Source organism: Aquarana catesbeiana, linkage group LG05 (assembly GCF_042186555.1).
Source record: "Aquarana catesbeiana isolate 2022-GZ linkage group LG05, ASM4218655v1, whole genome shotgun sequence".
NCBI classification, from domain to species: domain Eukaryota; kingdom Metazoa; phylum Chordata; class Amphibia; order Anura; family Ranidae; genus Aquarana; species Aquarana catesbeiana.
In genome coordinates, this window is record NC_133328.1 from 605,778,217 (window position 1) to 605,805,424 (window position 27,208).

The following is a 27,208-nucleotide window of genomic DNA, read 5'->3' on the forward strand; positions in this document are numbered from 1 at the left end:
TTTACAACCACTGTAAGTTCACAATCACATATATCATAATTACATATATAGCTTTTACAAAAAAATAATCTAGGTCAATAAAGGCCTATAAATAAAATGACGCCCCGGCCGTTGTGAGCGGTGAGTCTAGAGAAGGGTGTGTTCAGACATTGTGCAGTGTGGGTGATGAAAGTGGAGGAAGATGAAAGCCTTGGTTTTCTGTTCATCGTTTTACGAGTGAGACTCCGTATGTGTTAAAAGAATGGTTGAAGTGTCAGATTTACTGGCTGCCTGTAGATCTGTGAGGTTGGAGAGTCCCGTGTGATATACAAGAAGAGGAAGTGGAAGCTTCACACCTCTATCTAGCACCATCCATGGTCTGATCTTAGTTCTCAGACTGTAAGGCTGATCTTACCTCTGCCGGCTCAAAGACCTTTCATGTCAAACCAGTTTTATTTTTAAGTTTCTTTTTTAATTTATGGTGTTTTTTTTTATTATCTTTTAGGGCTCTTTTACACTTGTGGCTGGGGAGGGGGGCCGTAAAAATAAGTTGAGCCGCAGTTCTACAATCCCTGGCCTCCCCCCACTATCCCAATAAAGCAATCATTGTCGTATTTGACCAACAATAGCATCGCCGGACGTGATGCATCAGATGATGAATGTGAACGGGATGAATTGCCGATCACATAGTTACCGCAGAAGCAATGTTTCGGAGCCTCGCAGGACCCCTTCATCAGGCATGTGACATTCAAGTATATGGGGGCCACTCCGCGCGTTGTTGTGGGGCACTAATGTGAGTTTTTCAGGATTAAAACAGGAGGCAAGGAAGTGACACCGCCGCCGTTCAACCGCCCTCTGCAATGCGATCCACAGTCTTGTCTTAAAGTGGAACTTGACCCTAAAGGTGAAATTCTGCATATTGCCCCCCCCCCCACTATTTTTGGCAATTCTGGTGGGATTGCCGTGGCACATCCTCCAGGAGTTCTCCTCCCCCAACACCAATGGTTTGCCATAGAGCTTTATATTCCATAATCTATGCTGTATTACTGGACAGATTATGTTCTGGTCTTTGGTTTGTCATTGGGCAGAGTTCTTGTAAAGCCCCATAGTCCCCCATAGTCCCCCATAGTGCCCCATATTGCCCATAGTCCCCATAGTGCCCATAGCGCCCCATAGTCCCCCATAGTGCTCCATAGTCCCCATAATCCCCCATAGCGCCCCATAGTCCCCATAGTCCCCCATAGCGCCCCATAGTGCCCATAGCACCCTATAGTCCCCCATAGTGCCCCATAGTCCCCATATTGCCCATAGCGCCCTATAGTGCTCCATAGTCCCCATAATCCCCCATAGCGCCCCATAGTCCCCCATAGTGCCCATAGCACCCTATAGTCCCCCATAGCGCCCCATAGTCCCCCATAGTCCCCATAGTGCCCCATAGGCAGCCTAAGGCAGTTATTACATCATTGATACTCATTGGTTGGCTCTGAGGGAACCCTTGTGCTTTATATCTGTTACAGGTCCCCATTGTTGCTCAGGAGGTTTGGCTGTGTTGTGCTTCCTAATATTCTGAAGAAGTAAGATATGTACACTGAGAAATGATTTGAATTTTTCTGTGACACTATTGACTGATCCAGCTATTGGGGGATTGAATCTGTGATTTTTTTTTTTTTTTTGGTATAGCAGTGGTTTCCAAACTGCGGCCCTTTTTTTAGCCTCTATCCAGCCCTCTGGGTTCTGTTCTTCCCACGAGGCACATTCCTCTCACTGACACCAATGATGGGGCACTATTTATCTCACTGATACCAATTATGGGGCACTGTTCCTTCCACCGATACCAGTGATTGGGCACTATTCCTCCAACTGACACCAACAATGGGGCACTATTACTCCCAATGATACCAACAATGGGGCACTATTACTCCCAATGATACCAACAATGGGGCACTATTACTCCCAATGATACCAACAATGGGGCACTATTACTCCCAATGATACCAACAATGGGGCACTATTACTCCCAATGATACCAACAATGGGGCACTATTACTCCCAATGATACCAACAATGGGGCACTATTACTCCCAATGATACCAACAATGGGGCACTATTCCTTCCACTGATACCAATGATGGGGCACAATTCCTTCCACTGATACAAGGGATAGGGCACTATTCCTCCAACTGACACCGACTATGGGGCACTATTGCTCCCAATGATGCGATGATAGGGCACTATCCCTTCTTCTGATATCAGTGACGGGGCACTATTCCCCCATCTGACACCAAAGATGGGGCACTATCCCATCCACTGATATGAGTGATAGGGCACTATTGCTCCCAATGATACCAATGATGCGATAATGGGGCTCTATCCCTTCCTCTGATACCAGTGATGGGGCACTATTCCTCCAACTGACACTGAAGATGGGGCCACTATTCCTTCCTCTGATACCAGTGATGGGGCACTACTTCCACTGACACCAATGATGGGGAACTATTGCTCCTAATGATACCAATGATGGGACACTATTCCTCCCACTGATACCAATGATTAATAATGATACCAATGATGGGGCACTGTTGCTTCCACTGATACCAATGATGGGGCACTATTCCATCCACTGACACCAACAATGGGACACTATTACTCCCAATGATTCCAATGATGGGGCACTATTCCACAGGTGTCTGAGGCATTATGAACTCCCACTGATACTGGAAAATTTACTGGCGATAATCTTGTCTGCCCCCCCACCTAATGTCTGGAGGACAATAAACTGGCCCTATAGTCAGAAAGTTTGGAGACCCCTGATATACAACAAGCTAAATGAATGTTTAACACGAGGACAATTAGAGGACAATTGTAATATGACTGAAAACTTTTAAGATCTAAAACTGAAGGAAGCACATATGTTTTTAATATTTGTTTTTATGAATTTCCTATATTAAAAATAAAGAGGGTTTTATACCTTTTTAATATAATAAACAGTTTTGTTTTTAAAGTGGTTCTAAAGGCTGAAGGTTTTTTTTTTTTACCTTCATGCATTCTATGTGTCCAGTGCCCAGCCCCCCCCCCCAATCCTTACCTGAGCTCCCGCCGATCCAGAAACGTTCACGATAGCCCCAGCTGTCCCAGGACCCTCCCTCTACATTGACTGAGACAGCAGTGAGAAGCCCATTGGCTACCACTGCTGTCAATCACAGGAGGAGAGAGCGGGGGGGGGGGGGCGGGGCCGAGACGTAGCTTCATGTGTCTTAAGGACGCATAGAGCAGCGGCTCAAGAGTGAGCAGGAAGCTGTGCCCTCAGGGCAAGCAGGTTTCTCTGGGAGCATTGGTCGAGGGGGAGGAGCCAGGAGGAGTGCCAGCGGGAGAACGAAGAAGAGGATCGGGGGCTGCTCTGTGCAAAACTGCTGCGCAGGACTCGGGAGTGCGCTCGCACGAGTGCCCCCATGGAAAGCGGCTCTCCGTGGGGGCACTCGAGAAGAGGAGGATCGGGGCCACTCTGTGCAAAATCCTTACACAGAGGAGGTAAGTATAGCATGTTTGTTATTGAAAAAAAAAACAAACCTTTACAACTCCTTTAAGTTAGAATTTGATTGGCTACCGTGCAGAGCTGCACAAGATTCTGAGCGCTCTAGTTTTAGTAAATCTCCCCTAATGAGTCATTTTGTTTCTGAATGTTGCATTGTCATGCAAATTTCTACAGTTGTCACCAGAGCAGGATGTGATCCTATAACCACGTGCCGACCAGTGCACAACAATATATGTCAGCACAATAACACGGCTGGGCAAATAGGTGCACACCGCGCCCACCGCGGGTCCCGCGGACTCTATGTCCGCCGGATGCCCGTGATTGTGTCATGGAGCAGAAGAACAGGGAGATGTATGTAAACAAGGCATTTCCCCGTTCTGCCTAGTGAAAAGACAGCGATCTACTGCTCCCTGTCATGTGAGTAGTAGCCCATCCGCCCCACAGTTAGAATTACTCCCTAGGACACACTTAACCACTTTATCGCCCCCTAGTGTTTAACCCCTTCCCTGCCAGTGTCATTTACACAGTAATCAGTGCATTTTTATAGCACTGATCGCTGTATAAATGACAATGGTCCCAAAATAGTGTTAAAAGTTTCCGATGTGTCCGCCATAATGTCGCAGTCACGATAAAAATCGCATATCACCACAATTACTAATCAAAAAAGAAAAATAATTAATAAAAATGCCATAAAACTATCCCCTATTTTGTAGATGTTGTAACTTTTGTGCAAAGCAATCAATATACGCTTATTGCAATTTTTTTTTTTTTTTTTTTTTACCAAAAATATGTAGAAGGATACACATCGGCCTAAACTGAGGGAAATTTTTATTTTTTTTTTTAATATATATATACATTTTTGGGGGATATTTATTGTAGCAAAAAGTAAAAAATATTGCTTTCTTTTCAAAATTGTCGCTCTTTTTTTGTTTATAATGCAAAAAAAAAAAAAGCGCAGAGGTGATCAAATACCACCAAAAGAAAGCTCTATTTGTGGGAAAAAAGGACGTCAATTTTGTTTGGGTTCAACGTCGCACGACCGCACAATTGTCAGTTAAAGCAACACAGTGCCGAATCGCAAAAAAGTGCTCTGGTCAGGAAGGGGGAAAATCCTTCCGGGGGTGAAGTGGTTAATGTGGACCTAATCCTTCCTGATGGTGCCAGATGTGTTTTCATTTTTTTGACTGACTTTACGTTTACAAACCACTTTTGGACATATATTTAAAAAAAAAAAATCAAAAATCTATTCCCTTCAGGAGCTTTTGTCAGCATGGTAATAATACATTCCAGCAATGGCACAGTATATATTAGATATTCTCTTGCTTTTACAGTCTATACCCTAATTGCTTCCAAAGCCTTGTGGTTGGTATAACAGTGGGTATGGAGTAAAGCGCACTCATGGGGCCCCCCCCGGGGGTCAGGGAAATAGTAAATGAAGTGGGTCGCTTTTTGCTGTGATGATCTGCGTCTTACATTATTCTCCCATGGTTGTCTTCAAAAAGCTGTCTTGTTCAATTTGGGTTGACATGTACCCAACTGTGCCCACTCTGCAGGCAGAGCCAACGACCCCCATTCGTTCTATGACTAAACAATGAGTTTTTACCCAATTAAAACCTGGATTGACTGCAGATACCGCTGGACTGAAGTAAATAGAGCCATGTGTTTCTTGTTCTTCAGTAGACATGCTCGGGTCTTGTTCTTGCCAATATGCTGAGTGCAGTATTATCTCAGGATTAAACAATAAGCCCTTTGTCCCGTGTTTGGATGACATTTCCAAAACCAGAGAAGCTCAATGTGTAACACAGTTTATCGATTATCTGACTGTAAACTTCGATCCTAAATAGCACAACTATGACATGTACAAAAGGCACTTTCTTAGAGAGGACCTTTAGGCTTATGAAAGAATTTTTTCCTTAAAGTGGTTGTAAACCGTTACATATAGACCCAGTGAAGTGAACAGACCCAGCTGATACACAGAGATGAAACAGATCCTCCTAGATAAGTTGTACCTGTTTATCTGCAGTCATGTTTTCTCTACATCTATTCACACTACTAAAGGTATAAAGTTTGTCTGAGAGTTCAGAAAAAAGGGGGTGGAGAGCTGAAATTACATAGTGCAGAGCTCAGTGAGGAGAGCTGATTGGAGGGAAGGGACACCCCCCTTCTTTTCACACAATAGGATATTGTTTATTTACAATAAAATTGTGTGGTGGATTTGTTTCCTGCTGCCTCCTGGGACATCCACATCACACATCCCAGGAGACTGCAGGGTACTCTACGGGGCATCATCAGGAGGGCAAGCTGCTTCTTTATGGTGTTTGTGGTCAACCCCCTGATGACACGGCGCATGGGCATTATCAGGGGGGTGGCTGCAAGAACCCAGAAGAGACAGCTGGCCCTCCTAATACTGTCAGCGGAAGATGGTGGTGTGGGCCTGGTTGTGCTTTGGCGGATAATTAGAGGACACTTGATTGTTGGATGTATAAATGTTTTGTATAAATGTTTTTGGTTTCTTTTAGCCACAACTCGATATAGAAATAAAGTGGGGAGAAAATAGTTGGGGCATATACAAACATCATGGATTCAAGTGGGTTTAACAAGCTCATCCATTCCCCAATCTTCTCTGGAACGAATTAACATGAAAGATGACTAATTTTGTCACGTCTAGCTTCAAAGATGTCATTCCCTGTCTGGGACGCAGCTAATCAAGCAGGATCTGTGCTTGATTAGCTGCATTGGAAGGCAGGGGAGAAATGAGGGGTCTAAAAGACTCCTGATGCTTCCATAATGAGTACCTGTCATTTGCTCATGCTATCATATATGGGTCTTGTTAACCCCATTGTGATAGCAAAAAAAAAAGTTTAATGATTAAAAAAAATTAAATAAATAAATTCTCTCTCTCTTTCTCTTTCTCTTTCTCTTTCTCTTTCTCTTTCTCTTTCTCTTTCTCTCTCTCTCTCTTTTTCTCTTTCTCTTTCTCTTTCTCTTTTTCTCTTTCTCTTTCTCTTTCTCTTTTTCTCTTTCTCTTTCTCTCTCCCTCTCTCTCGTTCTCTCCCTCTCCTTCTCCCCCTCTGTCACTGATGAAGTCACGTGTGGTGTGACGTCACGCGTAGGGACGGGACAGGCACCTATGCTGATTGAGGCTTACGAGCTCGCCGCTTGTCGGAGATAAGCCTTTGTTATTTGTTTTATTGGGAGCACCCATGTTGTTTATTAATAAAAACCAGTTTTAGCCATACAATACTACACTACTTGGGACCTTCCTTCTTTCTTTTTTCCGTGCCCCCCTATAATCTGAGGGAATATGCTTCAGGACTAGGACCGTGAGGATAGAGGAGAAACTTAAAGGATGGTACTCCCAATACTGGTCATATGCTGTTACCCTATTACCTTAAGGTAAGGGGCCACTACCTACTAGTGTGTGTGTGTGTGTGTGAACACGAAGAGGAGCACTATTGTGTCACATTTGAGCACTTCACTGCATGTTAGGAAGTTGGTGTCACTCTACGAAGGAGGACTTTTATATGCTGAAGCACTTTGATTGGATTGATCATTTTTGCATAACGCACTAGACATTTGTCCAACCCAAAGGGTAAAATATTTGCAGCAGTAAGGGAGCCGAGCAACTTTTTAACACAGGGGCTGCCGGTAAGTTAGGTCTTATTACTTTTCTTTTACAGGTATGGTTTTGGACGGGATGTGGTGACAGGGTCACTTTATAACAATAAGCAGTGCATTGTGCACATATAAGTCTTGCCATTCTTATTACACAAATGGCATTCCTTTATAGTTCTGATTTATGGTAAAGGTCATTTGTCATTCATAGCCGGCCTCAGTGCCATAAATAACCGTTTTCTGTTACACCCAGGAGACATTGACATCATTCAGATATTTCTTTCTGGACGGGTTTGCTGGGGTTACCGCTCTTTCTGATTGGTTACTGATAACTAGAGATGAGCAAATTGTTGAAGCATTTCTTTCACCAGGTCATATATTTACTAGTACGATCTTTTTAATGTTAATGATTTATATTTTGATCAATAAGTGAATAATAAAGCCCTTTCATCTGTAAATAAAAAAAAAAAAGTAACTGAGGGTGAATCAGGTTTTGCTACTATTTACACCTGTTACAATTAGAATTCCTGTACATTTGAAATATTTGTATATTTTTGCATCCAGGTAATAAAATGTTATCTGGCGTGTTAGCATCCAACGACTATATCACCTCGCCAGATTTTCTACGCTTGGCTCTCTTGTTTCTATTCTCTGCCGCCCTCTTTGGCTTCAGTCTCAGCGATGTGTTTGTCAGTGAAAGGCTTTCTGAGCACATATGTATAATAAAGAGAACCTGTCACTATGCCCATTCAGGCTGATTTGATAGAGTACACCTAACCACTAACACTTTCCCACGCGCTCCCATCGTTCCCTTTTAATCTGTGCAAGTTTTGGGGTCTAGGTATAAAACAAATTTCTGTACGAATGTGCCAAACGTTTGCGCAGCCGCAACCAAAAATTGCAGCATTTTGTTTAATATCCACTTCCAGACCAAGACTTTTCTGGCCCTTTTTGTTTACATGTAATAATCAGTATTTTTTGCTAGAAAATTAGTTAGAATCCCCAAACATTATATATTTTTAAAGCAGAGGACCTAGAGACTAAACTGGTGGGTTTAGCAATTTTTTATGTCACGCGTTATTTTTTTGTCTAACGGAGGAAAAAACAATCAAGCACTTTTTTGAATTTTATTGCAAAAAAAAAAAAAACACAATACATTAGCCAATTTTTTGTAAAATATAAAAGATAATGTTACACTAAGTAATTAGATACCAAACATGTCACGCTCGTGCAACAGCAACAAACAACGTAAATTTTACTATTCATAGGTTACCACTTTAGATTTACAGAGGAGGTCTGAGGTTAGAATTGCTGATCACGGTGATACCTCATGTGTGGGATGATCACTGTTTACATGCACGTGGGACTGACGCGCGTTCGCCTATGCACGGGGGACAGGGCACTTTAATTTTTTTCTTTTTTTTCTTTTTTTTTTTCTTTTTACACTGTTGCTTTAATTTTTTTAATGCTGTCACGAGGATGTTTACATTCCTTGTGACAGCAATAAAAGTAATACAAAAGTAAAAGCAATAGGCTTGTGACTCTATGGAGAGATCTGGGGTCAATAAAACCCCAAATTCCTCCTCTGCCCTTAAAGGAGTTGTAAAGGCAGAAGGTTTTTTATCTTAATGCATTCTATGTGTAGCAGCCCCACCCCCAGCACCCCCTAATTACCTACCTGAGCCCCTTCTCTCTCCAGCGATGTCCATGATCCCCTCAGCCATCCAGGACATTTCTCCTGATTGGCTGAGTTAGAGCAGCAGTGCCATTGGCTCCCGCAGCTGTTAATCACAGTCAGTCAGCCAATCTGGGGAGAGAGGGGTCGGGGCTCCTTGTCTGAATGGATACGTGGAGCTCTGACTCGGCTTGGGTGCCCCCTGTAGCAAACTGCTGGCTGAGGGGCGCTCAAAGGAGGGAGGTGCTAGCAGCAGCGAAGAGGAGGATTCAGGCTGCTCTGTTAAAAACCAACTGCACAGAGGAGGGAAGTATAACGAGCCTTTACAATCACTTTAAAAGCATTCAAAACTCCAAGATCGGGGTTTTCAAATACTTTTGATTTTTTTTAAATGGCACCATGGACATCTGGGTAAACTGGAAGTGATGTCAAGTCATCGCTTCTGGGTTACCATAGCCGGGAGCCCATCAAAGCTGACCCGAGCTTTGTTCTGCTTTCCGACCAGCCAGCGGATGGGAAAGCCCAAGTAAGACATGGAAGGTGGCAGGAGGGAGGGGAAGCAATTCAGCGGCTAGTTAGCCGGTAGGTTTGCATTTACATGAGAGCTAACTGCCAGCTCTAAAAAATGGTATGGGGGTGATGTCTGCAGCCTGAAGGTCACTGAGTCCTCCTTACCTCTGGGATTTATGAGAGCCCCAACTGATGACCGACCAGAGCAGCAGGGGAGCATGCCCATACGTAGGTATTAAATGGTGGGGAAATGCCCCATAATTAAGAGCCTGTGTGCCTGAAATGCATCAGAGGTCTCCATTCTCTAGTGTATTGCTCCTATTAATGAATAAAAGAGTTCGGAAATAGCTGGTATGTGGTCATCCGAATTCTTGTATAGTGTTTGTCAGCAAACAAGCTGGACAGGCACCTCACTAAAGAGTAGGCAAGCATAGGACATTTTGGAGGGACAGACCGCATCAAGAGAACCTGTCATTTTACCTTGAATGGCTTTAATTCTCTTTGGGCATTTTTTTTTGCAATGTGTATGAGAGAGCGCTTGTCCTGTTCAATTTAGAGTTAAAGACTGTGTAAAGTGGAACTTCAGCCAAAATGGTATTTTAGTTGTGGATAGAGTGGGGGGGAGATGAGATATCTTTTAGGTTCTTACTGCTGTTTGTGCCTTGGAAAATTTTTGCTCACTTCCTGTGTGGTCTGTAGGCCTGGAAGTTAGGGCAGTCCTTTTGAAAGGAACACAACACTTTTTAGTAGGATAGGGAAGGATTATAGCTTCTGTGGGGGTTCTTATTGTTGTCTGTGGCTCCACTGGGTAGATTTTGCCTCCCTTCCTGTGTGGAGGTTACTGGGACAGGAAGTGAAGGAAGTTCCACACACAAGAACATAGCACTTTTTTAGTGTACATTGTAGGGATTAAAAGTTCAGTGTGTTCCTACCGCTGTCTGGGCTCCACTTGGGAGATTTTGCAAATGTCACTGTAAAAATATAAAATTAGCCTACCTTAAAAGTGGACAGTGCCGGTAGGGCAGTGAACTGTGTGTAGACCGTGTCAGTAGAACAGTTGATGGTGTCACTAGGGCAGTGGGCGGTGTCAGCCAGCAAAGCAGTGGATGGTGCCAGTAGGGTATAGGTTGGTGTCACTAGGGCAGTGGGCGGTGTCAGCCAGCAAAGCAGTGGATGGTGCCAGTAGGGTATAGGTTGGTGTCACTAGGGCAGTGGGTGGTGTCAGCCAGTAGAGCAGTGGATGGTGTCAGTAGAGTAGAGAATGGTGACACTAGGGGAGTGGGTGGTGTCAGCCAGTAGAGCAGTGGATGGTGTCATTAGGGTAGAGATTGGTGTCACTAGGGCAGTGGGCGGTGTCAGGGAGCAAAGCAGTGGATGGTGCCAGTAGTGTAAAGGTTGGTGTTACTAGGGCAATTGGTGGTGTCAGCCAGTAGAGCAGTGGATGGTATCAATAGGGTAGAGATTGGTGTCACTAGGGCAGTGGGCATTGTCAGTCAGTAGGGCACAGGACGGTGTCACTAGGGCAGTGGGCGGTGTCAGTAGAGTAGAGAATGGTGACACTAGGGCAGTGGGTGGTGTCAGCCAGTAGAGCAGTGGATGGTGTCATTAGGGTAGAGATTGGTGTCACTAGGGCAGTGGGCGGTGTCAGGGAGCAAAGCAGTGGATGGTGCCAGTAGTGTAAAGGTTGGTGTTACTAGGGCAGTTGGTGGTGTCAGCCAGTAGAGCAGTGGATGGTATCAGTAGGGTAGAGATTGATGTCACTAGGGCAGTGGGCGTTGTCAGTCAGTAGGGCAGAGGATGGTGTTAGTAGAGCAGTGAATGATGTCAGGAAATCAGATTGAGGACACACATAGTAAACACTGTTTACTATGCTTCAGTTATGAATGGACACAGTGAGTGGTTGGTTCGGTATGGATCACTCACTGTATTCATTCAGAAAAGGAAGGGGCTGGTAAATTACATATTTCCTGGCCCCTTCCTCCGCCCTCCATCCTGAAGTTCCACCGCAGCAGCTGGCAAGAGAGGAGAGGAGGGGGAAGTCGGCAGTGTGCTGTAGGGGGGGGGGCAGCAGCAGAAAGAAGGGGAATCTGGACACTGGAAGGGCAGCATTTGCTGGAACTGATCTCCTGTATTTTCTTCCTGTGGCAGCTGAATGCCGGTTGAAGGTAGACAAGGAGGAAAATACTGGGGAACGGTTCCAGTAAATGTCACCCCTCCTCTCCAGGCTAAGGAGGTCGGTAAGGAAGGAACGCAATCTACCCGTCACCTGCCCAAGATCAACGGGTAGATCGCGATTGGCGGGTTGTCGACCCCCCAGATTAGAACTTCTGCTCTGATTTGTCTCTGAAGAGGAAATGAAAGAAAATTTCCCCAACTGGGACACAACATTGAGTTCTCTTTTTAATGAATTTCAGTTTGCCCTATCTTGCCTTTTCTGATCCACGGATGTGATTTCTTATTGACACCCTGGGAGAATGTCATGCATTTGTACCCAGGATAGGAATGAAACGAATCATTCTCCAAATATTATTCTCTTGGTGTCATTTTTGTCTCTCACATCCTTTCCACTAATTCCTTGTTCCTTTTGATCATATTGCAAGAGTTCCTTCTTATTAAATGAAAGTTTCATAGCACATACCAGATGAAAAGAGAGCTTTGAAGTGAGCTCCATGAAAAAAAAAACAAGACCTGATATATGAAGCCACCTACTTTCTGAATGTAGTCAGGCACAGCTTGTGCAGCTCAGATATTAAAGGCTGAGGCCACCCAAAAGTGATTCTACACATTGGGTGGTCACCCGTGTCTTTAATCACCACTTGCCTTACCTTGGGGTTTCCAGAAGAGAGTTCATGACTCTCCCCCATGCCATCTCAAGAAGGAGAGTCTTACTTCTGCTGCTTCATTTTCTGCGATCTAAAACATTTGAAAGAAGAGCCTTTTGTAATTAAGATGATTATCTCACCAGGGAAGTCCAAGAAAAGTGCTCTACTCCTTTTCTATATTACACACAAAAAAAAAAAGCAGAATAAATGAGATAAATCGTGACAAGATAGTAGTGCAAAATAATGATAGATACGCATTCAATAGTGCCCATAAATAGTCCAAAAGATAAAAAAAATAGTGAAAAACTATTACAAACCTCCAGGATAAAAATAAGAAAAGTAAAGTTCCAAAACTCTGTGATGAGGTTGGAAAGGAATCCGGTGATAGCCGAGGTGACACCAAAAATACCCTCACCAGAGGCTTACCAGAATGCCAGCCAACCCATATCCAGGGTGGTCAGTATTCGCTCAAATAGGCAGTAGAGATGGGCTCCATGGCAGGAGATGGAATAACGATATCAGCACAGATCACTTTTGACAATATATTGACAATCGATTGAGACCCGCCTATAGGCTTATACAGTCAGGTCCATAAATATTGAGACATCAACACAATTCTTGTGTCGAGAATTGTCCCATTACTTTTGGTCCCTTTAAAAAGTGGGAGGCACATATACAAACTGTTGTAATTCCTACACCATTCTCCTGATTTGGATGTAAATACCCTCAAATTAAAGCTGAAAGTCTGCAGTTAAAGCACATCTTGATTGTTTCATTTCAAATCCATTGTGGTGGTGTATAGAGCCAAAAAGAACTACTGAGTTATGTTTACACTCTTCCTGAACCATATCTCAACCTCCTTCTACTAAGCGACTATGCCTTATGCTATCTGTTTAATTTCATCACCCCCTCTTGTACCTGTGCCTTATATTTTTTGTATTGAAATGTTCAAAATTTTAATAAAAATTGTCAATTAAAAAAAAAATTAAAAAATGGATGGCTGACACTCGGCTGCACATGCATGGTAGCGTGTGTGCATGGCTCCGGCTTATGTGTTTAGTCAGATATGACGTCAAAAGGGGCATGCACACATGCCGTAACCACACATATGCAGAGCCTAAATGAGGAGGATCTGCATGATTGGATAAAATGCCAAGGGGAAGGGCAGAAACATAAAAAGCCAATCCCATACCAAAGGATAAAAAGGAGCCGCTCACCATTGCCATCTTGTGGAGAAACAGCAAAATGATAAAAAAAAAAAAAATAAATAACCTGTAATATAGCCAGAAAAAAATTGCATATAAATAAATGAAAATACAGATATAATAATAATAAAATGTACTATAGATCCTCATCTACGATCTATTGCGAGCTTGTTGGATTAACCTGGCCGGTTGATGAGTCCCTACATATTGGCCCAATCACGTGGCGTGAAAAGTGTTGGAATCCATTGGTGAATGAATGTGTTAACATCCACGATATTTCAGTTTTTTATGGCCTAATCCTTTAATGTGAGAAGAATATGTTGAAGCTGCATTTAAAGTGAACCTGACCAGACCATGAAAAGATAACTGCTGGGGAGTAGGCACTGTGTAGTGCCTGCTGATATCTGTGTTAGACATTCAGATGGATCAGTGTGGGTCCCCTGGGATCAGCACTGGGACATGGTTATCTGGAGCCCAGGGTGAACATGCCAAACTGTGCCCCCCCCCCCAACATGTATGAGCATTGTGTGTCAGCAAAAATCCCCCCACAAAAACACTGAGCACTAAATTGCATACTTACCCCCTAAGCATAAATTTCCCCTCCTCCAAGTACAAATGTGCCCCCCTGCTGAAATCCCCCCTCTCAGCACAAATCTTTGCCCCCCGCCCCAATCCTACAAATCTCCCCGAAAATTATTTTACCCCTCCTAGCACAAATCCTGTACCCCTAAATTTACCCCTCCCAGTACACATCTTCTCTCCACCTCCCAGCACAAATCATCTCCGCCCCCATTCTCCCTCCCAACACAAATCCCCATAAATCACCACTCTTAACGCTCCCCTCACCCCAAATTTCCCCTCCTTGAACAATACTTACCCCCTGCCACCCCCCAAATTTCCCCTTCTAACACAAATCCCCTCCCCTCCAATCTCCTTGTGGTGCCCCCCACCCCATATGGTACAATGCTCAGGGCAGCCGCTCCTCCTGCCGAACCCTTGTCCCAGCCCTGCCTGGGATATTAGTCCCAGGTTTTACATGGGGACTTGACTTCAGCCCAAGTCAAGGTTGAACCCCACCCCCTTCTGCTGCTAAACCGCACCTGTGCAATTCTACTGCCAGTTGGTAGAGCCTCCACTGCAGAAGACATTTGATATCTGAGAAAAGGGGTTAAAGCTTTGGGCAGGGTAACGCTTGACTTGGTCATGTATAGTCTGGCCCTATGATCAATCTGAAGACTAAGCCCTCATTCACATTGGAGAGATTTGTCATGCGATTTGACAGGTCAAATTTCATGACAAGTCACAGCCTATTGCCGGCAATGGCACTATTCCAATTAGTGCGATGTTGACTTTGCGGCGACGCACCGATTTGCAAAAGTAGTTCCTGCACTACTTTTGTCGATTTTCGGGTCCGACTTCAATGGACCTCTGTGCATGAAGCCGCACAGATGTCTTTCGCAATGCAACCGAAGTCTCACTGAAAATCGGGTGTGAAATCGTGCGATTTCAGATGAAGTCGCATGATTTCAAAGCCGTGTTCAACTTGAACGAGAGCTAAGGCAGGCCATACATTAATTTTTTTTTTCGTTCAACCAGCAAAGTAATATCTTTTTCAAAGACATTTGGTGCATTTATAGCCTTTGTGGCTTTTAAGGGATATATTTAAAGAGTAATTCCACTTTTGTTGAGGAAAACAAACATTCCCCTCTGGGTGATCTACGTACATTGCAGGGATTTGAACAAACTTTGTTGCAGATTCCTACCTATTGTTATCCTGAAGAAATAGCTGTTTGTTTGTCTGTGTCCATGTGCTCAGGAATCTGTATGGGAGTAGTTTTAGAATTAGCAATAAGCTGCAGGGCTCTAATGCGGAAAGTGGCAGCATCTGCATCCCTTTTTAGATGTGATTTCCTATTGGGAAAATCTCACCGAAAATGACACTTTTGTTACAGGGGATGCTCAAAATCGGACTTGTATCTTAGGCTCGATTCACACCTATGCATGTTGCTTTTGAGCGTTTTTGGAGGTTTATTTTTCATGCTTGGCACGTTTTTGAGCAGCGTTTTTGTAGCGTTTTTGCGGCGTTTTTGCCTCGTTTTTGCCGCGATTTGCGTTTTGCGTTTTTTTTTTTTTTTTTCTTTTTTTTTTTTTACAGTCTTAAAAAAAAATTACAAAAAAAAAAAAAAAAAAAAACGGCAAAAACGCACCAAAAACGCTGCAAAAACGGTGCACTTGCGTTTTTGATGCTTGTCCATTGAAATCCATTACATGCAAAACGCTGCTTTTTGCATGAAAAAAAGTCCCCGACCCTTTCCAAAAACGCAGAGATACAAAAAAGCATTGATGTGAACATGTTCCATAGGAACCCATGTTAAAAAATTCCCATGCATTTCTGCAAAATGCATCAAAAAACGCGCTAGTGTGAATGGAGCCTTAGTGCAGACTTCTGGGAAAATCAGTGAGCCAATCACACAAGCAGGAAATTCCATTTCTGGAGGGGGTTCTGTTCACATTCTGTATACAGAACACCTCCAGGTAGCCGTATTGCATTTTACAGAAAACGACAGAGCTGCAGATTGGAAAGGAAAGATCGATTTTAATAACACGCAATTACAATGAATTGAGTCACAATTTTTTCATTATTATTTGGTATTTTTTTCCCCACGAAAATGGAGTTACCCGTCAAAATAATATTTTTGTGGGCAGAGTTCAGGCTGGAATTACCTTCAGGGATATTATCTGCATGGAGTTTGTATGTTCTCTCTGTTATTTTGTATGGGATCTATATTGGCAGATTAAATTGCTTCTATGTGCTTGTGCTTGGGATATTAGATTGTCAGCTTTGTTGTGATGGGGAGTGATATGGATGGTGCTCTGTAAGGCCTATGTCATAGCAACATGCTCACCAGCAATGGCATCGCTAAAATGTGCAAAGAAAGCCTCCACCTGCTGTATGTGTTGCTTCCTTGCCATCCAGATGAGCAAATAAGTGTGTTGATGGAAAATCTACTGTTTGTTATCGATCGATAATATATGTATAAATGGATGACATCTATTGATACAGTGATGGCGTTAATCACATGCACGTTCGACAGATTTATTTTAATTTTATTCTGACTGATTTTTTTTAACCGTGTATAGCCAGCATTATTCCAGTAAATTTGTATTTTGTACGACAGGAAGTCTCAAGAAGAATCCAACACTGTTCAGGGGATCAATGATCCCTCTTCATCAGGGCTGGTTTGGGTTGCTGGTCAGGCAGCTTGCCTGACTGCTGACCTGTATGAGTTAAATCCGATCACTTACTGTACAATGCATCCGGAAAGTATTCACAGCGCTTCACTTTTTCCACATTTTTTTATGTTACAGCCTTAATCCAAAATGAATTAAATTCATTTGTTTCCTCAAAATTCTACAAACAATACATCATAATGACAACGTGAAAGAAGTTTGTTTGAAATCTTTGCAAATCTATTAAAAACATACATGTACAGAAGTATTCACAGCTTTTGCCTTGATACTCTAAATTGATGTTAGGTACATCCTGATTCCACTGATCATCCTTGAGATGTTTCTACAACTTGATTGGAGTCCACCTGTGGTAAATTCAGTTGATTGGACGTAATTTGGAAAGGCACGCACCTGTCTATATAAAGTGCCACAGTTAACCACTTCAGCCCCGGAAGGATTTACCCCCTTCCTGACCAGAGCGTTTTTTTGCGATTCGGCACTGCGTCACTTTAACTGACAATTGCGCGGTCGTGCGATGTTGTACCCAAAGAAAATTGACGTCCTTTTTTTCCCACATATAGAGCTTTCTTTTGGTGGTATTTGATCACCTCTGCGATTTTTATTTTTTGCGCTATAAACAAAATAAGAGTGACAATTTTGAAAAAAACGCAATATTTTTTACATTTTGCTATAATAAATATCCCCCAAAAATATATAAAAAAAACATTTTTTTCCTTCAGTTTAGGCCGATCGTATTCTTCTACATATTTTTGGTAAAAAAAATCGCAATAAGCGTTTATTAATTGGTTTGCGCAAACGTTATAGTGTTTACTAAATAGGGGATAGTTTTATGGCATTTTTATTAATAATTTTTTTTTTTTTACTAGTAATGGCGGCGATCAGCGATTTTTTTTATTGTGACTGCGACGTTATGGCGGACATGTCGGACATTTTTGACACATTTTTGGGACCATTGTCATTTATACAGCGATCAGTGCGTTTAAAAATGCACTGATTACTGTGTAAATGACACTGGCAGTGAATGGGGTTAACCACTAGGGGGCGGGGAGGGGTTAAGTGTGACCTAGGGAGTGATTACTAACTGTAGGGGGATGGGCTGTGTGGGTGACGTCACTGATCTCTGCTCCGATGACAAGGAGCAGAGATCGAGTGACACTTGTCACTAGGCAGAACGGGGAGATGCTGTTTACAACGGCATCTCCCCGTTCATCCGCTCCGTGTGGTGATCGCGGGTATCCCCGCGGCAATCGAGTCCGCGGGACCCGCGACCCGACTCACGGAGCTCCTGGCCGGCGCGCACGCACGGGCACAGCGGGAAATTCAAATGGACGTACAGGTACACCCATTTGCCCAGCCGTGCCGCTCTGCTGACGTACATCGGCGTGCGCCCGTTGGCAAGCGGTTAACAGTGCATGTCAGAGCACAAACCAAGCCATGAAGTCCAAGGAATTGTCTGTAGACCTCAGAGACAGGATTGTATTGAGGCACAGATCTGGGGAAGGGTACAGAAAAATGTCTTCGGCATTGAAAGTCCCAATGAGCACAGTGGCCTCCATCATCCGTAAATGGAAGAAGTTTAGAACCACCAGGACTCTTCCTAGAGAGGATCACCCAGCCAAACTGAGCGATCGGGAGAAGGGCCTTAGTCAGGGAGGTGACCAACAACCTGAAGATCACTCCGACAGAGCCCCAGCGTTTCTCTGTGGAGAGAGGAGAACCTTCCAGAAGGACAACCATCTCTGCAGCACACCACCAATCAGGCCTGTATGGTAAAGTGTCCAGACGGAAGTCACTCCTCAGTAAAAGGCACATGACAGCCCATCTGGAGTTTGCCAAAAGGCATCTGAATGACTCTGACCATGAGAAACAAAATTCTCTGATCTGATGAAACAAAGATTGAACTCTTTAGCCTGAATGGCAAGTGTCATGTCTGGAGGAAACCAGGCACCGCTCATCACCTGGCCAATACCATAGCTACAGACGGGACCGGAGGAGGACAGGTGGGAAGACTAGAGAGTGCACGTAGGGGGATCGGAGGAGGACGGGGGGGGGGGTGACCAGAGGAGCGCACAGAAGGGGACCGGAGGAGGACAGGGGGGGGCAGAGAGCCCATGGAGGGGGAGCGGACTGGGGGAGGATGGAGAGAGGGGGGCCAGAGAGAGCACAGGAGGAGACTGGAGGAGGACAGGGGAAGGAGACCGGAGGAGTGCATGGAGGAACACAGAGGGGAGCCGGAGAATGATACAGGAGAAACTCAGGAACAATTGGTGCGGCTGTGGGGAAAGTTATAATTACCGATCGCCCAGTGTGTGTCTTCTCCTCTCCCCTCCGTGGCTTTAAGCTGCTTTATTGAAAGCCACGCGGGGAGATCGGTGATTATAACTTCCACTGCCGAATGTTCCTGAGTGTCCAGGTATCGGATTAGGCATCGGGAGCATTTGCACGAGTACAAGTACTCCTTGTAATACTCGATATCGGGACCGATGCTAGTATCGGTATCGGGATAACCCTAGCTTCAACAAAGTATTGAGCAAAGGCTGTGAATACTTCTGTACCTTACATGTGATTTTTTTTTTTTCAATAAATTTGCAAACATTTCGAACAAATTCCCTTCACATTGTCATTATGGGGTATTGTTTGTAGAATTTTGAGGAAAATAATGAATTGAATCCATTTTAGGATAGAATAAGGCTGTAACATAACAAAATGTGGAAAAAGCGAAGCGCTGTGAATACTTTCCGGATGCGCTGTATGTTACAATTTGTTGTATGGTGCTCTCCCTAGATACTATCAGCATCCAAACCCTGATGAAGGGGTATTGAGTCCCTGAAACATGTTACATTTTTCATGTAACTTCCTGACAAGTGAAATAATGAGCTCCCTTCACACATCTAACTGGAGCAACACATGGAAGAAGCTTTGTATTTTACTCCTCCGTCAGATCCTGCTTAGTATCCTACCACTGCTGGTTTCACACCAGCAACCAAGACCATAGCGTGATAGGGGCCTAAATGACACTTAAAATGTCAGTGCTGGATCAGAAGTGGAGAGTAACAAATTGGAAGTGAGAAATGTTTGTTGGTGAATACAGATGGTGATGTTCTGTTCTTTATTTGCTTGCAGTAAAGTACATGCGGGAGGCCACACCTTATGTGAAGAAAGGATCTCCTGTATCAGAAATTGGCTGGGAAACCCCTCCACCGGAATCACCGCGATTGGGAATTTCATCCACCTGTCCGCCGTCACCTTTATCATCGCCTGTACTCGGAGATAGAAAGATCATCCCACTCAAGATGTGCTTTGTTACAAGAAGCCTGACAGTCCCTGACCCAGAGAACAGGTATGGTCCTCTACAAAAAGAAATAAATCTTTTTATATATATATATATATATATATATATATATATATATATATATACACATACACATAAAGTATTCAGACCCCTTTCACTTTTTTCAATGTTACGTTGCAGTCTACTACTACAGCTGTTTAACCACTTCAATACTGGGCATTTTCACCCCCTTCCTGCCCAGGCCAAATTTCCGCTTTCAGCGCTGTCGCATTTTGAATGACAATTGCGCGGTCATACAACATTGTACCCAAATTAAATTTTTATCATTTTTTTTTCCCCACAAATAGAGCTTTCTTTTGGTTGTATTTGATCACCTCTACGTTTTTTTTGGTTTTTTTTTTGCGCTATAAACAAAAGAAGAGTGACAAGTTTGAAAAATACACAATATTTTGTACCTTTTGCTATAATAAATATCCCAATTTAAAAAAAATAATAATAATAATTTTTTCCTCAGTTTAGGCTGATATATTTTCTTCTACATATTTTTTGTAAAAAAAAATTGCAATAAGCGTGTATTGATTGGTTTGCGCAAAAGTTATAGCGTCTGCAAAATAGGGGATAGATTTATGTCATTTTTATTTATTTATTTATTTATTTTTTTGCTAGTAATGGCGGCAATCTGCAATTTTTTTTTTTTATTTTTTTTTTTTTTATCGTGATTGTGACATTGCGGCGGACACATCAGACACTTTTGACACATTTTTGGGACGATTGACAATTATACAGTGATCAGTAGACATGTGCGATTAGTTTCATACGAATTCGAAAATTCATTTGAATTTCCGTAAATTCGTACATTCAGGAGGATCCGAAATGGGAATTGCTATGCTTCCGAATTTTGTACAAAATCCGAAATTTCGTTTACAAATTTCGGATCCAAATTCTTAACGAACATTTGTAATTGTTACGAAAAGTTAACAAACCTAAAAGTTAAAAACCCAGGAAGTCAGCACCGCACAGGGATGGTGGGAGCCCCTCATAATGAGCACAGCACAGGGATGGTGGGAGCCCCTCATAATGATAAATTCATCATAACGAACATTCGTAATTGTTACGAAAAGTTAACGAACCTAAGAAAAATTCATATTTTGTACGAGTTTAAATTGAATTTCAGACACGAAATACGAATTAATTATAATACGAAATGCAACATAACTAATTTATTGACGGCGCACATGTCTAGCGATCAGTGCTATAAAAATGCACTGATTACTGTATAAATGTCACTGGCAGGGAAGTGGATAACACTAGGGGGCGATCAAGTGGTTAAATGTGTTAGCTAGGGAGTGATTGTAACTGTAGGGGGAGGGGACTCACAGGGGGAGGAGAACGATCGGTGTTCCTCTGTACTGGGAACACATGATCTGTCTCCTCTCACCTGACAGGACGTGGATCTGTGTGTGTTTACACACACAGATCCACGTTCCGGGCTCTGTTACCGGAAACCGCAGGTGCCGCCGGGCACGCGCACTGGATCCCGAGTGACGCAGCGGGCGGCGCACACGCCTTCTAGACGGCCGGGAAGCCCTGGACGTCATATGACGCCCACCCAGGATGGGAGATCCCTCCTGCGGACGTCATATTACTATGGGCGGGGTATGAAGTGGTTAAATTTTTTATTTTTTTTTGTTTCTCATTAGGCCCCTTTCACACGATCGGACCGTTCAGGTCCGCCTGTCAGTTTGATGGCGGACCCGAACGTGCGCGCCATGTTAGCCTATGGAGCGACGGATGTCAGCGGAGACATGTCCGCTGACATCCGACCCAGTCTGATCTGCAAAAAGCAGACAGATGGCCATACGTCCGGATCCGTCGCTATCGGATCGGGTGAGATCTGATGAAAACGGACACGCTGTCCGTTTTCATCCGATCCCTCCATAGGCGGCAGCGGCGCCTGACAAGCCCCTCCCCGCTCAGTGAGCAGAGAGGGACCTGTCATCCGCAGGCTCAGCGGAGATCAACAGACTGATCTCCCGCTGAGCCGGCGGACCGAGGCGGGCTCCGTGGAAATGGAGTCCGCCTCGTGTGAATGAGGGCTAAATCTGCACCCAGTACCCCATAGTGACAAAGTGAAAAATTTTAGAAATGTCTGTGAATTTATTAGAAAGAAAAACTGAAATATCGCATGCATATTTAAAATTCCGGCCCTTTCACTCAGTACTTTGTTGAAGCACCTTTGGCAGCAATTACAGCCTCAAGTCTTTTTGGGGATGACACGAAAAGCTTTGCACACCTGAATTGGGGGATTTTCTGCCGTTCTTTGCAAATCCTCACAAGCCCAGTCAGGTTGGATGGGGTTCGTCGGTGGACAGACATTTTCAGGTCTCTCCAGAGATGTTTAATAAGGTTCAAGTCAGGGCTCTGGCTAAGCCACTCAAGGACATTCACAGAGTTGTCCCATAGCCACTCCTGTGTTGTCTTGGCTGTGTGCTTAGGTTCATTGTCGTGTTTGAAGGTGAACGGTCACCCCAGTCTGTGGTCCTGAGGGCTGTGGAACAGTTTTTCATTAAGGAGATCTGTACTTTGCTCCATTCAGCTTTCTCTTAACCCCCGACTATTCTCCCAGTCCCAGCTGCTGAAAAACAACCTCACAGCATGATGCTGCCACCACCATGCTTCACTGTTGGGATGGTATTGGGCAGGTGATCAGCAGTGCCTGGTTTCCTCCAGACGTAACGTTTAGAATTGAAGCCAAACCATTCAACCTTGGATTGATCACACCAGAGAATCCTGTTCCTCACAGTCTGTGAGTCCTTCAGGTGCTTTTTTTGCAAACTCCAAGTGAGCGGAGGAGAAGCTTCCATCTAGCCTTCTGGAACTTTGTCCCGTCTCCATACAGGATGTCTGGAGCTCAGAGTGACCATCGGGTTTTTGGTCACCTCTATTACTAAGGCCCTTCTCCCCTCGATCGCTCAGTTTGGCCGGGCGACCAGCTCGTGGAAGACTCCTGGTTGTGCCAAACTTCTTCCATTTGAGAATTATGGAGGCCACTGTGCTCTTGGGAACCTTCAGTGCAGCAGAAATGTTGTGTAGCCTTCCCCAGATCCATGCCTTGCAATAATCCTGTCTTTGAGCTCTGCAGGTAGTTCCTTTGACCCCATGGCTTTTGCTGATACAGTATGCATTGTCAGCTGTAGGGCCTTTTTCTCCAGAAAATAATATAATATTTGGGAATTTTACCTAAACTTCAGGCCAGGGCTGGGGAAAAAATCAATTTGAATCTTGAATCGAGTTGAGAGGTCAAATCGATTCAAAATTTCAGCAAATCGATTTTTTTAGATTCTTATTTTTTTCTTTTCACCAGGACTGGCGCTGACACCGCGCAGGTCCTGAGGAGCTGCGGGCAGGAGTTTTTAGGCGAGGCCGCGGCTTCGGCCTAGTCCACGAGGCCGGACTCCGCGGACTAGGCCGAAGCCTCGCCTAAAAACACATGCCCGCAGCTCCTCAGGACCGGTGCGGTGTCCAAAAAAAAAACTTGATTCGAAACGTGAATCGAGTTTTTTTTTTTTAAAAAATCGCAATTTTTTTTTTTTTTTTTTGAGAAAATCGCCCAGCTCTACTTCAGGCCCAAAATGATTTTTTATATATGTCTGCACAAAAACCACAAAAACAGCCCTGGCAGAGAAAGGGTTAAAGCCCCAATCCAGGCAAAAATCAGTTTTCAGAAGTGTGGTAGGTACATGTGTAAATAGTAGGACTATATTGTCCTATTCACTTACTGCAGCATCCTTGTCGTCTTATCCCTCATGTATGTCACTCCTCCTAGGCTCTTTACCTTTGATTTCCAGCCTAGCGGATCAGACACTAGTGGCTTCTCTCTCATCAGAGTTTTTGTGCCTGGAGTTCAGCTTTAATTACCATGAAGAACATGTGAATTAGACAGAGCAGTATTGGAGATCAGGAGATGTTGGGATTGTACATAGTACATCACTTCAGACAGAGGACACGGGAAGGTGATAATTAGCATTTCTAGGACAGGCCGGGTGCTTTAACAGACAACATAAAAGTGGGTCATGTAATGTTTATAAGGTATCAGTATGCTAATCTCAAAATGATGCTCATTACTTGGAGACTCTAAACAAGGAGCCGCTGCTTACATCGGAGCTTAAAGTGGCTGTAAACCTCAGACATTAAATATGAACAAAGGATATCCCTCTATAGTGTGTACTTGTCTCAATCCAGAGCTTGAAGTGTCATTTCTGTCTGCTGCCTCCTTCCTCTGTTATCAGCATGAATCACTTCTGACAAAAATTTTCCTGACACCAAGAAAAAAAAAGGTGACAGGGGATGGGACCACCAGCTGATTGACAGCCTCAGCTCCAATCAGCTCTCAGAACTCTTCAGAATGTAACTTCAGCTCCCTGCACCCTTCTTCTTTTCTGACAGATCAGACAAGTTTTATGAATTCTGAACTTTTAACAGGTGTTGAGAAGATAAAGCTGCAGATAATCGGGTACAACCTATGTAGGAGGATTTGTTTAGGCTGCATTCACACCTGAGCTTTTTGTTTTCAGGCGGAAAGCCGCGATTTTGTACAGGTTTGTAAAGCAGAATAATGCCTGTAATCTGCCCAAAAAGAAGCTTGTGCACTTTTTTGAGCTTCGGGCGTTTTTTTTAGGCGTTTTGCTAAAAAAGATGTGAACAGGTGCCATGGAAATGAATGGGATTTTGCTTGTTGGGCTTTTTCAGGTTTTTTTTTCTGGCGTTTTTACGAGCTGAAAACGCTTAGGTGTGAATGCAGCCTTAATCTCCGTGTATCACTTGAGGGTGCTTACTTCACTGGATATAGGTTAAGGCAGTGTTTCTCAACTCCAGTCCTCAAGGCGCCCCAACAGGTCATGATTTCAGGCTAACCATTATTTTGCACAGGTGATTTAATCAGTATTTAATCAGTATGACTGCCTTAGTAATTACCACAGCCGTTTCATCTGAGGGAAATCCTGAAAACAAGACCTGTTGGTACGCCTTGAGGACTGGAGTTGAGAAACACTGGGTTAAGGGTTTACAACCACTTTAAAGTAGAATTCCGAGATAAACCCTAACTAGTCCTAAAAATGATCCCTCCCCCTCCTAAAACTTTTGCAGCAGCAGCTTCAGGGGAGAGGAGAGAGAGCTTGACAATGGCTGGTAAAGCCTGGAGTAGTGACGTCACTCATGGGCTCCTATGGCCCATCCGTTGTCATGTAATGACAAAAGGTTTATTGAATATTAAAAACAATAGTGAATTACAGCCTCATTAATCCCAAGGTCCACATCCCATACCTTCCCTAACCCTCACCCCGGCCACTCTACTCAGAAGCTGGGGAGCTCTTCTACCCCCTACTTACCCCAAATCGATCTTCTGGGTATGGCAAATAACAATACGGACATTGGTCCAAGCTGGCCCCCTACCCCCGCTCTTCTCATTGGCTGTGATTGACAGCGGCAGTTCCCACTGCTGCCTCTCTGTCTAATGAGGAGAGAGAGCTGCTGTTCTCGTGCACTTTGCTGGATGGAGATTGCGTACCACCAGTGTCCTCCTTCATGTCATGACAGATGCACTGGAGAGTCCACGTCCGCTTCTAGTAACTGATTCATCCTCAGAAAGAGAAGTATGTACTTTGAAGTAGGTGAATCCTGTATTGTCGATGATATTATGTCTCGGTCCCTTTCCCCATATATGATGGTATTCCATGGAGGTCTAGCGTAATGACCACCACACACAAAACATTTAATCCTATCACTCCTCCTTCATATTGCAGTTGGACACTAAATCAAACATAATCTATGGTCCACGTTTAGTCATATCAGCAATTAAGTTGCTGCCTATCTGTTCCCTCCAGGGGCTTCAAAAGTGTGGCTTCTTGTAAGCCCCTCTGGGCTGTTGTCCTTTCCTGGGAGGGCGAAGGTTGAGCATGGAGTCTTTCGGATCATTCAATGTATTTTTCAATATTTGGTTATGAGATTCTACGTTCTACTTTCTAGTGAGCAAATTATCCCCCTGAGAAAGACCACGACTGCATAGGTCGAAACCCGTTGGGGTTCAATATAGCCAACATTTTTGTAATGTAACAATTACCTTTGTATTTTTTCCATTGCTACACTGTGACATTGTATTGATTCGATAACCAGAGATATTTTAATTTGAATGTGACGTTAAATTTCACTTTGTTAATAAAGTAATCTTATCTTCTAAATTTTTTTGATTTCTACTATATTGCTGCTAAAAAAAAAAAAACCTTGGGGGAACCCTTCCATAGTATATTGTTCTGGGGTGTGCTTTTATTCTCTTATATGTGTTTTTTCTATAATATACTGTATATACAGTGCCTTGCAAAAGTATTCACCCCCTCGTGTTTTGTTGCCTCACAACCTGCAATGGATTGTTTGAGGATTTGCATCATTTAATTTACAGAACATGCCCACAACTTTGAAGATTTTTTTTTTATTGTGAAGCAAACAACAAATAGGACAAAATAACAGAAAAAGTCAATGTGCAAAACTATTCACCCCCCTAAAGTCAATACTTTGTAGAGCCACCTTTTGCGGCTATCACAGCTCCAAGTCGCTTTGGATAAGTCTCTATGAACTTGCTACACTGGGATTTTTGCCCATTCCTTCTTGCAAAACTGCTCCAGCTTCTTCAAGTTGGATGGCTTGCGCTTGTGAACAGCAATCTTTAAGTCTGACCACAGATTTTCTATTGGATTGAGGTCTGGGCTTTGACTAGGCTATTCCAACACATTTACATGTTTCCCCTTAAAACCACTCAAGTGTTGCTTTAGCAGTGTGTTTGGGGTCATTGTCCTGCTGGAAGGTGAACCTCCGTCCTAGCCTCAAATCGCACACAGAGTGGTACAGGTTTTTCTCAAGAATATCCCTGTATTTAGCACCATCCATCTTTCCCTCAAATCCGACCAGTTTCCCAGTCCCGACTGCTGAAAAACATCCCCACAGCATGATGCTGCCACCACCATGTTTCACAGTGGGGATGGTGTTCTTTGGGTGATGTGATGTGTTGGGTTTGCGCCAGACATAGCGTTTTTTTGATGACCAAAAAGTTCAATTTTAGTCTCATCAGACCAGAGCACCTTCCTCCATAGAATTTGGGAGTCTCCCACAAGTCAAAATGTGCCATTTTGTTTTTTGCTGAAAGTAATGGCTTTCTTCTGGCCACTCTGCCATAAAGCCCAACTCTATGGAGCGTACGGCTTATTGTCATCCTATGTACAGATACTCCAGTCTCTGCTGTGGAACTCTGCAGCTCCTCCAGGGTTACCTTAGGTC

General features: G+C 43.7%; 1 protein-coding gene across 1 annotated transcript in view; it reads left to right on the forward strand.

The window, feature by feature from the left end:
- SNTB1 (syntrophin beta 1) overlaps positions 1 to 27,208 on the forward strand; it is a 224,428-nt gene that overhangs the window by 79,917 nt on the left and 117,303 nt on the right. The window contains exon 2 of the mRNA XM_073632204.1: positions 19,714 to 19,930. Coding sequence (XP_073488305.1) covers positions 19,714 to 19,930 — 217 coding nt within the window. The remainder of the gene's footprint in view (positions 1 to 19,713; positions 19,931 to 27,208) is intronic.